Source organism: Limanda limanda, chromosome 12 (assembly GCF_963576545.1).
Source record: "Limanda limanda chromosome 12, fLimLim1.1, whole genome shotgun sequence".
NCBI lineage: Eukaryota > Metazoa > Chordata > Actinopteri > Pleuronectiformes > Pleuronectidae > Limanda > Limanda limanda.
In genome coordinates, this window is record NC_083647.1 from 8,231,336 (window position 1) to 8,245,196 (window position 13,861).

General features: G+C 40.5%; 1 protein-coding gene across 1 annotated transcript in view; it reads right to left on the reverse strand.

The window, feature by feature from the left end:
* Positions 1-13,861, reverse strand: part of crybg1a (crystallin beta-gamma domain containing 1a) — a 42,295-nt gene that overhangs the window by 24,317 nt on the left and 4,117 nt on the right. The window contains exon 2 of the mRNA XM_061082968.1: positions 672-813. Within this exon, the coding sequence (XP_060938951.1) occupies positions 672-813 (142 nt within the window). The remainder of the gene's footprint in view (positions 1-671; positions 814-13,861) is intronic.

The following is a 13,861-nucleotide window of genomic DNA, read 5'->3' on the forward strand; positions in this document are numbered from 1 at the left end:
ATATCAAGGTTAGCAGGTTGGACAGCTTAAAAAAAGTGTAAAATGATTATCTGAGCAGGATCTTTGTAAGTAGGTACTTAAAACATACTCAATCAACTGAACGCTACCTGACATTATTTTACCTGTGACCTAACCGCTCTGATCTCTGGTGCTTTTTGCATTTGTTGAGTCCTCATATCCTATAAAAATGGATAAAGCTCTAACACTTTCTGTCAGCAGACTACATTAGATGCAACAATGTTGAAATCGGGTAACTGAATTTGTCTTTTTCTTTTTGTCAAATATGCAGCAAAAGATTTCCTGGACCTATTAAATTGAGTAATTCGTTGAATTTATAATTGGATTATAATCTGGTGAGTTTTCTTCCACTTGTAAATGAAACTACAAAAGTACAAAGTAAAAATCATATATAATCTCATTGAGGTAAAGATATTTTAAAGTATTCTCTGTCATGTCATGTCAGCGCAACACATTTTTCAGATTTGCTGTTTCTACCAGAAAAGTTACTATAGCAACCAGAGCTATTGGATAAATGCAGAGGAGTAAAAAAGTAAAAGTTTTGCCTCTGGAAACAAATACAAGTAAAACAAATTCTACTAAAGTACTAGTCTGTAACATCTTCAGTTTTCATTTCAACTATGAGAAAATATGTGTGTGTGTGTAAAACCAACCTTGGAAAATTTGGAGGGTGAAAACTGGCTGCTTGGCTGAGTCATGTCGAAGCTGATCATGGAGGTGGAATCAAACCGAGGGTCCCAGTCCGACTCAGTGCGGAAACTGAACTCTGTGGAAACGCTCATCTGGTCGAAGCTCCTGGTAGAGGGAGGCAGGAAACCCAGGGGGGGGGACGTGGGGAGAGGGACGGAGAGGATGTTAGGTCATCAGTTATTGTTCCGCTTCCCAATGTATAACGCTAATGTTTTTGTTATGTATCCATCAAACAGCCTGACATTAAAACTTGTTGGGGATTTCTATCTCTTTGAATATTTACAGTTTCTGGTTAAAAATATAAGATAACAGAATAAAATCCAATGATACGAGCACATGGTAGTTGCAGCATAAGAGTTCTTGTGTTAGTTTATGACAAAGAAGAAAAAGGATAATGAGCAGTCTCCAGTGTAAACATGAAAATAAAACCTTATCAGACCCAACCCTGAATCAGCTTTTGCAGAGACAAGTTTGAGCTCCTCAGTGCTGACACCTCTGATTGTTCTTCAACGTCATTGTGGCGTGGAGTTGGAAAAACACACACAGGCCGACAATATGACACCTGAGAGAGAGAACGCCGAGCCGTGCACGCGGACCAATTAGAGGGCAGCCGAGGATTCTTAAGCACGTGTGAGGCATGGGGGGATGGAGGAGCGGCCCTTTTTCTTCTCCTCCTGCCAGAGTTAGTGCGACGCTTCAAAGCAGCAGCAGCACACCCAGTCCGGACCCAACAACCACCTCCTGCACAGCGAGCAGTGCTGCACAATAACACACGGCATTCTGAGCTGTCTGAACAACACATGCATGGCTGTGCTAGGGCTAAGAGGTGGTGTCAGGTCATGTGACTCAGCGTGAGGTGCTGTTGTCGATACAGTGAACAACACAGAGCCTCTCCAGCTGGGAGGTCTGTGGTATTTTCCTCAAGATGTCAGCATTTCACTTTGCAGCTGTGGTAGAAAACAACTTCAACCTTCCTTCGTCTTCCAGGATGTGAAGACATAGGTGAATTATGAAAGTATATTCTTTGCATGTGTGTCTGTAATCTTACATAACCTGTTCCAGCATGTCCCCAGACCAGGACACACGGCCTGTGCAGTACTGTGTTTACCCACAAGAGGTCAGCGTTGGATTAATTTTCCAGTTGATGTGACCGTTTTAGTGGGTTTTGTCTGTGGTAGAAAGTGAAACCACTTCAGTTAATGGCTGTTGCACGGACTGAGGAACACATTGTGACCAACATGGAGATAAACAACCAGCCGTCTTCTTGCACATAATGACTGGGTGGTACAGATACACTAGTCTCAGTAATGAATGTACAGTAGAAAACTGGATTAGATCCATTCATCTGATTCCAAACTGTGCTCACTCAGATCACTGCAGCTTTAAGCCGCTCAGAGAGTTCATCCATGATGTTTGCATTCTTCGCGGGCTAACCTGTAGGATGAGTCCGTCACACCTCACCTAATATGAACCTCATGCACCTTTTTCATAATGCTACAAGCCAATCATCAGACTGTGCAGTCTGCTGTACGTATGAAAAACACATGTACATGTGATCCAACACAGACAAAGCAAGGGTTTTCTTTGGCCATTTGTCCTATTAAACAATTTTTCATTGATTTAATTTGTTTATATATTTGATCGGGACAGTGCTGTGCTACCACTGCTGTCCTGATGAAGCAAGACAAAAAGCTAAAAGGTGATTAAACAGTGACACCAGCATTACATTTAACAGATAGGGGAATTGTTAAGACAGAATAGAGGCATTTTCTGCCTGCTGAGACTCATGTCACTTTGCAATATGTAATGCAAAAGCATAACAGACAAAAGTGGCCTATATGTGGAGGTGGTGGGACAGCAGAGAGGGCTGAGTTCCAGGGAGCAGTGGCTGTTGGTGTTTGGCATCATTGGAGGAGGACATGAGGATAGAGGATAGAGGATAGAACTCCTTAGGGCTGGGCGATACGACTTCAAATCAATAACACTTAGAACTGATCTTTATAATAACCTGCTCAATTCATAATTATGTTCCTGGATAAACGAGGCTTCTGCAACAATAAAGTTAAATCACTGCATTCCTTCATAATCTGCTCGAAGAACTTCTCTCCTGTCTGCAAGTGTATGTGTGTGTGTGTGTGTGTGTGTGTGTGTGTGTGTCTCCTCGTCTCCGTCGCTATTCACACATTTATTTGGTTATTAATGGATGGTGTAGGATTTGAATCTGGATCCCTGATGCTGTGGCTGTGCTCGTCACATTACCTCTCGTCTTGTTTACTACCAAAGTGTTTAAATACGTGTCTCATAAACTGTTGAGTGAATCAAACACACACGAAGTAAACCTGCCTGTACGTGTCCCAATAACTTCTTTGTAGTGTTGGTGTTTATTGTTAACGTGTGAAGTGAGCACAGGTCAGTGGGGGAATGACGAAGGAGGACATGCAGCAAAGTGATACAGCACAGAACGTAGCTGAAACCCGACAGTTCGTTAATGTGTGCATTGGGTAAAGTATTAACTGAATTAACCGTCATGAGCAACATTAAGTCAGAGGTTATAATCAGACAAGTGAAGGATCTCTCTCTCAGGCAGACAGAAGTGCAACTGATGTTGAGTGTCTAACATAAATGTTGAGGTGTCTCCACGTTTGAAGTATAAGAAAGTGTCAGAGATAAACGGAGCAGCAATGACATGTTAGATTTTTTTTTTTTTAAATGGCAGTGCATGTGAATATGCATATTGTATATCTAAGCAATTTCATTTAAATGTGCTATATACATATACTTAACTTGACTAAGGAGAAACAGGTAGGATAAAAACTCGGGGGCACAGACAAGTTATTTCCATAGGTTACCCCACAAGAAGCAAGCAAGGACGTGTTCAATCAATCAAACATGGAAATATAGGAATAACGTTCGAACACGTATGTGGAGAGAGTGAACCTGCCGATGCTTTGCTTTCACTCTGGGTTTGTCCATGATCGTGCTGCACTTTGCCTTGTAATGATTTCAATTTTAAGCAAACCCTGAAGTAAATGCAAATACGTAAGAAAATAAATGAAAACAAACACTTTACAATGTGAGTCGGGACTGGGTTTTAGGCTTGGGCAGTTTTGAGTTGAGTGAAAGCTGAGTGAGAGGGGAAAGGTGACCAAAGCCTTCTGAAACCTTTGACGCCAACACAGCCCTTAAGCTGAATTTCAAAAGAGGTTGAATGTCTGGAAGTTGTTTGGGTTACAGCTTAGATGACATCTTCTAAGACAGTGAATTGTATGAGAAAAATGCAGCCTATGCATCCGTGTGAAAAAAGAACACAGGAGAATAACCCCTGACCTTGTTAAAGAAAAGTTGCAGAATCCCATAGAGTGAAATCCGTCTCCCTCACACTTGCTCAACGTCATGATGCAGGAACAAACCAGCTCTGACTTGTCTGTTTGTTTTGTCGCACTAAGACAAAAGCTCTACTCTTGAGAGCACACCATTTATGAGAACTTAATGAGGAATATTTGCTGTTAGGACTTCGAGGCAAAATGGCAAAGTGTCGGACGGTCGATTGGCTCACTGTGGCTGGCCTGTTATCAGACCCTTAGATTAGGGTCAGCCAATTTTAGCCCGAAATGATAGATAAGGGTTGTTTCAGTGTAGCAATGTTGCAAGTCTCCAAAACTTTCCCCCTCAGTAATGTATCTCAGTGCTGCAAATCTGTAAAGCAGCTGAAGTTAGCGATTTAAATGTTGACCATTATAGGGACAATATGGCCAAATAGTATCACATTATTATTATCACCATGGAGGTCATGTTTTAACTTTGTCTGTAAATTAGCAGGATTAATCAGAAACTACTGGATGGATTAACATGAAACTTTTTGGACAGATGCTGTATAGGTCAGGAGAGAACCCATTATATTTTGGTGTGCGGATTCAAATAAATGGATGGATTCAGGAATTGTGTTGCACTTTCTCTGCAGCTTTTCCCACAGAATTGATTAAATCTAAGGCGGTAGTGGGGTTAACTATCACTCCTGCTCACACACGCAACAGATTTCAAATGACAGGTACTAAAGGGGGGAAAACAAGTTCTCTTGTGAGACCGAACTGTATTGCATTCCACTAGCGGGTACGTGCACAAATTCAAACTATGAGGTATGCATGGATGGTAAGAACTTTATACGTGATAGCGCGAGTCAACAATCACCAAATAGCTGCACAATGCGCACAGATATAAAATGCAGCAACTGCACAAAACACCAAGTTAGAGATCATCTAATGTTTATTGTGAGAAGTGTAAAAACATTATGATACTGTGGCAGGAAATTAGAATATGGATGGCCATCAATCCAGATAAATAATGGGAGAGACTACTTTGACAAGGCGAGATAGAGCCTTAGCTTTAGCTTAGCTTTAGCCTTAGCTAAGGTATGTTCTCTCAGAGCGCACTTGTAGTTTCTATTAAGTCATTATTATTGCTTTTGAATGAAGGTTGTGGCTTTAAAATCTTCTTCAGAGAATAACAAACATGTTCAACAGCAAAATATTGAATTGAAGTACCCAGACTGACTATAAATTCACCAGTTAAAATCCGACAAGTGCCATTTATCATATGCAATCCATTCTCTCTATTGCTCCCTATTTTCCATAACTGTCAACGGATCGCTTACATATGACCCCACATATAGATGACATCATCTAGTATGCAGCAAACCAAGCTATTACAAGCTACAGCCTGCAAAATTCCTGAATCAAATGAAATACAGTCTCACAGAAATCACAGAGAAAGAAAACCTTGAAATCATCAAAACTGAAATAAAACCACTAGAAATACAGCCAGTTAAAAGTACAAAAATACCAACATGTCTAATGAATGTTAGCTTTTGCCCTATATCTTCTAACCCCAAAAAATAGAAGATATATACACTCAAAATATCTTTAAAGGCAAGTTTTTCAGAACCCTATTCAGCAACAATTATTTTTTCTGAACCATATAACTTCTTTATTTCATTGAGGTATAATAATAGGATACAAATGAGATTATTTTTGCAAATGATCCTTAGGGTTTCTTAAATCGTCTACCCAATCCAGAGGAAAATAAGCCATTGGTGAGAAATACAAAGAATCACCAGAAATAATGAAATTTGGCACATTTTGATTGCCCCTTGTGGCTGGCTGCAGTATAGGTAATAAGCCCCATCTCCTCCATGTTAGCAGATAGGACATTAAATCAAACTAAAAACTCAAAGTACAAGTCAAATATGTTTATTCAAATACGATTTATTTTATTTTAGGTAGTTAGCACACAAATGTATGAATACGTTTGGTTTTAACCTATTATCTGATGGTATGAAAGCAGGATGAAAAAGCTGACACTGACTCACAGTTCGTCGGCATTGGTCGGACCTCGATACTATGGATCGTTAGGACAACAAGATGGCAGCCTCTGTATCCTGGCAATTTTGCGTCATATTTGTACAATGTCCATCAATACAGTTTGTAACTATAGAGAACCGACTCTGTAAATAGCATGATAAACTCACTTGCCTTTTTCACTGGGCTGCATTCAGCCAGTCTATGTGTTACACACATCTATGTATCTATCTATCTATCTATCTATTTAATATTCAGTTGGACAACATACAACCATATGCATTTTGAAACCTCCACCAAACCTAAACTACTGATGGCTCTCATGCACACCAGAGATTAGCATCACACCAACATGCTGGTGCCACGAAGAGGGTTATCAACACACTCATTTTTCACCTCAGTAACAACAAGGCAAATTAAACAAACAGATTTCAGTTAGCTCGGCAAACCTGCAGCACTGCGTAGAGCTACTGGCTCAACTCAAACAAGGGATGGAAAGATTTCAAACACTGACTCACCCTCGTTCGGGTATATGAGGGGTATAATGAGTCACTGGAGACTGTTGATGGAAGATACCTTGTTCCTATATTTGCCTGAAGTAAGTTCTAGGGCCATATTGCCCAACAAGAAACTTCGAGCCAGCCAGTGAGCTGAGAAAAACATGTCACACTCTTTGTTTCTTTACAATTTCATGTTCAGACAACACAGCAGCTGAAACAAGCCTAACGTGCAACAAATAATGCAACTATAAAACAAAATACTACGATGAGCTGCAGTGCTGATGACAAGATATAAATAGGATCTGAATTGGCTTCGCACTGTGCTTCCAAAACAGCAGTGGACAATAAGAGTTACTGGGAGTGCCTGAGCAACTCCTGCAGGGCCCAGTGTTTGCCAGATGCTGGGCGGGTCCGTAACAACCAGTAGGCTGCAGTCCCCACATTTCCACATGGACCAATAACCAGAGCGGCGAAAAACAAGCCAACGAAAGTTTCGGAAATCTTTTCAGTGAAGACATGATGCATCGTTTGAAAAACCTGCACAATGACTTTCAGAACAGAGCCAAGGGCATATCTTCTCCCACTTGCAGAATGCACAGTGTAGTGGTAATAAAATGCACGCAGTCTATCACTGTCACAGAAAGTCCCATTCAGGATCAGAGCCAGCTGTGACGTTACCACAACTACATGCAGATGGCAGAGTTACAAAGGCAGCTCACAATGCTGACATGTTGACTTTGGAAGGGGAAACAGGAACCGATATATAGTTGCATAAAGTCCAAATTCTGGCAGATACTTTATGTTATTAGTAATAAGTATAATGCATTTTCAACTTAGCAATTGTCATAACATTTAATTGATATAGTCAAATACTAACTAGGATTTTCAAAACAATAATTTAACACGCTGACAGCAAGCTTTTCTGTTTTATTTATGCTCACAAAATATGACTTGTTTCTACAGTACGTGTAAGACGATACTTTCTCACTGACGAATTGAACTGCCTCGTTTATTCTTGCCTTAGGCCTCTTTTATTTGTTTAAAAAAAAAAAGCAAAGTGGCGAGAAGAAAAGAAGTTTAAGAGCACATTTTGAAACTGTCGCAGTAAAAACTGAGTGTCTTAACAAAGCTGGCTCCTGTGCTCATGGTGTTGCAGAATGGGTGATGAATATTACTTAAAAAAAATAACTTAAACCCTGAGTCAATCAACTGAGCTTGCCTAATTCCAACTGAACTGAAATTACTAATTTCCCAGTCCTGGAGGTGTGTTTTGGTCACAGTTACACACAACTACATGGATGCGTGCTTAGGTGTACAGTATGTCTTACTGTATATTCGTTTTCTGTTTGACATACCAATGAGGCATAAAGGTTACACAGTAGTGACTTAAGCCTTGCTGCTCCTTCTTGCTGATTTTAATAGCCGTGTTTATGGATCTTCTGATAAAACAAAAGGTAAACAATGAGATACAATACGTATGCTGGAGTTAACAGTAACAATTTTAAAATGATTCTATGAAAACAAAACACGGAAAAAAGAATTATCCAGCTTCTGCAACTTTCCTCATAACCGCCGTTACCATGACAGATCCTTTACTTCCCTCTATGGCAAAAAAACATTGACACTGAGAATAACTGAAAGACTCAAATTATGAGTTAACAAAACAAGAGGCTCACACACAGTCAGCAGAGCACTGGTCCCACTGTGAGTGCACACAACTGAATAACACCAGGTGCACACCCACACACACATACACACACACACACACACACACACACAAACACACACACGAGGACTAACGTCATAACTGTGGATTCGAGTGCCAAGATTTCGCAACTCAGCTTGTAAAGAAACACATGGCCACTTCATGCCTAAATACAAACTAGGAATTTCTTTAGTCAATCTACTGACGGAGGGGACGAATCACCCTGACGTGACTAATCTAGTCCCTGTACTAGTATCTGGCCCTCTTTCCTTTCCTGTCGACACCAAGGCAGGAAAACTAGGGGGCTTAAATGAAGGCTGATCCAACTTACTGTCCCATATGAAGCTGATTTATCAAAGAGCAGCATATGCACAGATATATCTACATTAACCTATATCTTACAGATTCTGCATGTGCATATGAATCTGTAGGTGAGGGACAGGATTTTGGGTCTGTAAGCCTTCTGGTTTCCGTTTGAACAATCATGTTTGAGCAGCCGTTGGTTGCCAGCAGATAAACTGTCCGTGTGAAGAGCAAAAGAGGCGGAACACATTGAGCGAAATGAGATAGAGATTAGCTAAGATGTCGTCTGGAGCTAAAACACAGACAAAAGTATCACTTTTTGCGGTTTGGGATGAAATTAAATAGTCGGACCGTAAACAACAATATCAATAGCTTTCAGTAGCTATTTTGTGTTTGTAACAAATCCAAAGATGTAAAAATGATCACTTTGATAGAAGATATAAGATATAATATATAAATATATATATACAGAATATCTATCAAAGAACATGATGATTCTCAGGAACGTTCTAGTTACTCAATGAAGAAAACAATCATACATTGTTTTTCTCTCATTTCTGAGCAGCATCCAGCTGCAGACCTCATGATCTCATCACATCACCACCTCACAAATCCCCTTCGATTTTGACTACGTACTTTTATTTTCCCTCTTTGAGCTTTTACTTCTACTGTGTTTAATTGTGGATGTGAACTAAAACAACACAAGAAGGTGTGGGGATGAGGCTCAGTTATTACCATACGTGTCACCATCACCTGGCACAACAATAAGCTGCCACTGATCGAGACAATACTCCTCTTCCACAGAATACACTTTCAAATTACTGTGAATGCGAAAACTGGTTCCAATTTGTGAGGCTAGAAATAAAAAAAAATAAAAAAAATTGTGATTCACCAAACCAAACCACAACTGGATCACTGATTTCTAAAATGTTCCTAAATGACTTTACACCACAGACTATAACCAGAAGGAGAGGGCTGTAATTTGTAGAAGTGTTTTCAGCAGTTTTACATGTTCAAGCCAAGAGCAATTGCACTGGCAAAACTACAAGGAAGACAAGGAAGAGAGCTTTATACAGAGAAAAGGGAAAATTCCCCACTCATAATTATCTCTTGTCTTGATGTATGGAAACTTCGGAATCACCACGTCTTTAAGTATGGATGCTTCTTTATGTGTGTTTGCTAAGAATGAAGCAAAATGGCTGTTCTAAAGACAAGTATTTAGCCTCAGTGAGCATGACTGACACTCAAATCTGTGAGCATTTGAGCCCTCTAGAAAATGTTCACCTTTTACACTGTGCTGCAGGTGCTTCCCACATATGAAATGTATGTGGGAAATGCGTAATCAAGAATACATTATACTGCAAACCAAAAATGTCCACCTTACTTTGCCAGAGGGAAAGTCAGAGGATCATCACTCTCACTGAGATCCCTCCTCTGAAGACCATGCAGGAACATCTGTGTATAATTCATAAAACCATGACCTATTTGACCTAGAAGACATTTCACTCTGGACCAACAGTGTTGATTGACCAACCAACTGATGTTTTTCCTGCAGCATAGCGACACCACTAGTATTATGAAAAATACTAGGAGCAAGACAGGAAAACAGTGTCATTCACAGGTCTTCTTAGGTTAGCAATTGGGCTAATGACAGGGGCTGTGTGTGTTTAGAATATCTGTACATCACCTCCTCACTTAGCTGAAGACGGATCTAAATATAGAACTATAATCACATGGAAGGAAGAGCACTGCAGGAGAGGCCAACGGATCTTTCTTAATTGCACCTGTCAGTCACAATGCTGGGTGGCAGCAGGAAGACAAACCCTGTCTCTGGAACATGTGCTGTATTGATCCAGAACAAAGCAGCAACCTCTACACATTTGGCAAGGCATTCGGTAGTTGAACAAGTGGTTATGCATCACAACAGACCATGTTTTACACAACTTCCGAAGACTGAACAGCACTTCATGAACATCAAAGGCGCAGGTGCATGACAATAATTATCATTTTTGTTTTTGAGAGAGAGAAAGTAGTTCCCAACCTGCAAATCCTTTGTAAAGCTTCACTTGTCAACTTCTAAATGGTTAAAACACTTGAAACTTCACCAGAGCATCTCCCTGCAGCTACAAAAACTCTGTTTAACTCCACTTCAACGTCCCACTTTCTACACCTCACTCAGCAATATCTGTTCTGGTCAGGTAGCCAGCACTCGCAGTAACAATACTTAATTCTTACAGGTATAATCACTCTTGAGCTGCTTTCAGACATGCACCAAACTCCAGACATGCTGTAATGCTGAAATGTTCCTGCCAACTTTGAGCGATAAGGACCAAGGCCAGTGTCGATGTGCAGAAAAGAAAAAACACATTTCCAGAATTTATAATTCATGTGTTGCCTCCTGCATGCACAGGCGTCACCCCTCGCCTGAATGCTCTAGACATTTTATTGCCGTTGTGTTCAAGTCTGACCTGTGCAATCTCCTGCTGTGCTCTTCACATGGGAAAGGCAAACTCTGGAAATAGCCTCAAACCATTTTCTTGAGTTTATGTCTAAAAAAAATCAGCTTAATAAATTCCCCTTTTAAGGATCATGTGACAAAACCGGTTTAAGGCCCCTAAAGGCTGGAGAAGGGCAGTGAATCAATCCGCACTAGATACTTATCTGCTCTTCTTATCTCAGCCCTATAAGGAGAGGCTTTTAGCAAAGAGAAGAGGTATAAAGATGAACTGCAGCCCAGCCAAAGGGAAGGAGAGAACCAGGAAATAACTTTGCGACTGTGCTGGCTCTCATCACCACACGAAAACGCTGTCTTGCCAAAAACTTGACGTGCACACTGTTTTCTTATCATCATTGGTTTTATCATATTGTTTGTAACTTCCTCATAATAACCAGTTCTTAACAATTTAATTAGAAAACAAGAGTAGCCCTAATGAGCCCCCCCCCCTTCTCATTGTCTGTCACGAAACGTGTTTCTCACTAATATGCAAAACAGGTTCATTCTGTTTCGAGCTACTTCATCTTCTGCTGCCCGTCATTGCACAAAGTGATGCTTGTTTGAGCAACAGGTGTCAGTAGAAAATGCATTAGGGTTGTTAGGTCTAGTTCACTTCTCAGGCTTAAAGTATTGTCAGCAGTGGGGAACAATACATTTCAGGTATCAGGGAGTTCTTTGTAATATTGAATCTTTATGTCACACAGTAAAAGCTAATGGTCTCTTAGTCTGTAACATTTTAAGTACAATAATGCTGTAAGTACTATGTATCAAATCGGTCAGAATATGGATAATTACAGATTGATAAATGGTCAAATAAATAAATAATCTGCTGCTTATTGATACAATACTATACACTAATAAGTAACTAATAAAATACTAACCATGCTTTTATTATTGTTTCAACAGATTAGATTGCTCAGATTTGTGTTGTTCCAGACTTGCATGACATCAACATCTAAGTGTTAACACTTCTGAACTTTGACCTCTCTCCAATATACATAGTCCAATGGACTATGGATGAGATAAAATATAACTTTTATGTGGCAATAAACAGACAACCTACTTCGCTAATTTCTCCAGTACTAGGAGCCGCACAAGAACATCACAATCATTTGTTATCAGTTTAAATAGATGTGTTTGGCCATTAATGTCCCTTAACGTTCCATCTGACCATATTTGATTGAACTCATCTACAGATGATTGCAGATAATTCCCCAAAAGTCTCTTTTCTTGCACCTATAATTGTCAAAGATCAAGAGACAACTGATTACCATCTATTTATCTTTGATTATATAAATGACATTAATATCAAGATACAACCCTTTATTTGTATGATGTTATCTTAGGAGAGTGGCTCTGATGCAGTGTCTCCTCCTTCAGACACCAGCTTCATATATGTTTGCAAATGAATGAGCAGCTGTGTGTTTAAAGCACTTAGCCACAGCTCACGTCAGCAAGTCAACACCTTCTCATTCCACGCCATGCTTACAAACACTTTCACTTTTACAGACAGACTGAGCCTCCACAGCCGACCGCACCTGTCTGTGCATTCGGGCTGTTGTCCTGTGCTGTCTGTGACTTCGGCCTTGAATGTTACTGTGATAAGAAGATTTGATCAGAAGCATCTAGTGAATTTTATCTCCATGGTCACAAAACGTCACGTCACAAAACCGCCACTGTCCCACAGCAGTATCTGTAAGACAGTGTAAGATAAGTTATGGCCAAAGAGAAATTTACGTCAGGGCGCTAATACATCAGCCACTGCCCCCCTGCTGAGTGTATATGGTGCAAACAATGCATCCCTCTCCAGGAATTCAAGAGTCAAGATGAAATTCCCTCTAAATTCAGGATATGAAAGACTTGTGGATATAAAAAATAGTGTGCAATCACAACTTACAGGAAGTAGGGTAAGGGGAATAATTAGAAATAAACCCCACTTACAGAAACCTCTCAGGTAGAAACAGGTCCTATAATAAAATATTACAGTCCCGGAAGGTTTGTTGATTTATGAGGAGTGTCCTTAAAGAAAACGTCAACTTGCAAAAAAGAGATTCAAGAGCTTTGGGTGATAAGGGCCGAAGTGCTGGAAACAACAACATGTGATTCCCACAGCTCATCTGTCAGCCCTGTGATAGACAGGCAACCTTGTCCAGAGTGTGACCCACCTGTTACCCACCATCAGCTGGGATCGCCGACCCCTCCCCAACCGAAATTGGGACCCCTTAAAGGGATAAGCGATATATCTAATAAATGGATGTGCAATCAAGTAATTGATGAATAAAGGCCTGAGTCTAATGAGCGCATTCAAGGGTATTCACTTGTAAATTCTTGCATTGCTATGCGACCACAAACTGCAAAAATGTCAGTGTCCACACCCTCCACCTTAGGGATGTTTAGAAATTGTATAGAGCGGGACTCCACCGCCTCTGTTGGAGGGTGTGACTGGTCGATCTTGTCTGCTAGATCAAATTGTTTTGGATAAGCTTTCTCGTGCTCTCCTCTCAAATGCGTTCGTCCACACGTGTGAGTGAAATGGATATCTCACAGATCTTTTTGTGCTGCTGATGCAGTCACATCCCAGAGAAAAGCCCAAGTATTTTGCATCCTGACACCTCAGCTCCCGGATGAGTTTTTAAACCCAAACACTTGAAGCTTTTCTGAACCTTTAGTTTGAGCCTGTACTTTCCCTCCTCACTCATGACATGAAACATTTCAATTGCCAATCCTGGTCAGATTCCAGCAAGTCACAAGCCTGGAGATCCAGAGGAGCGTGGACAGAGTTCACCCCCCCGTCGTT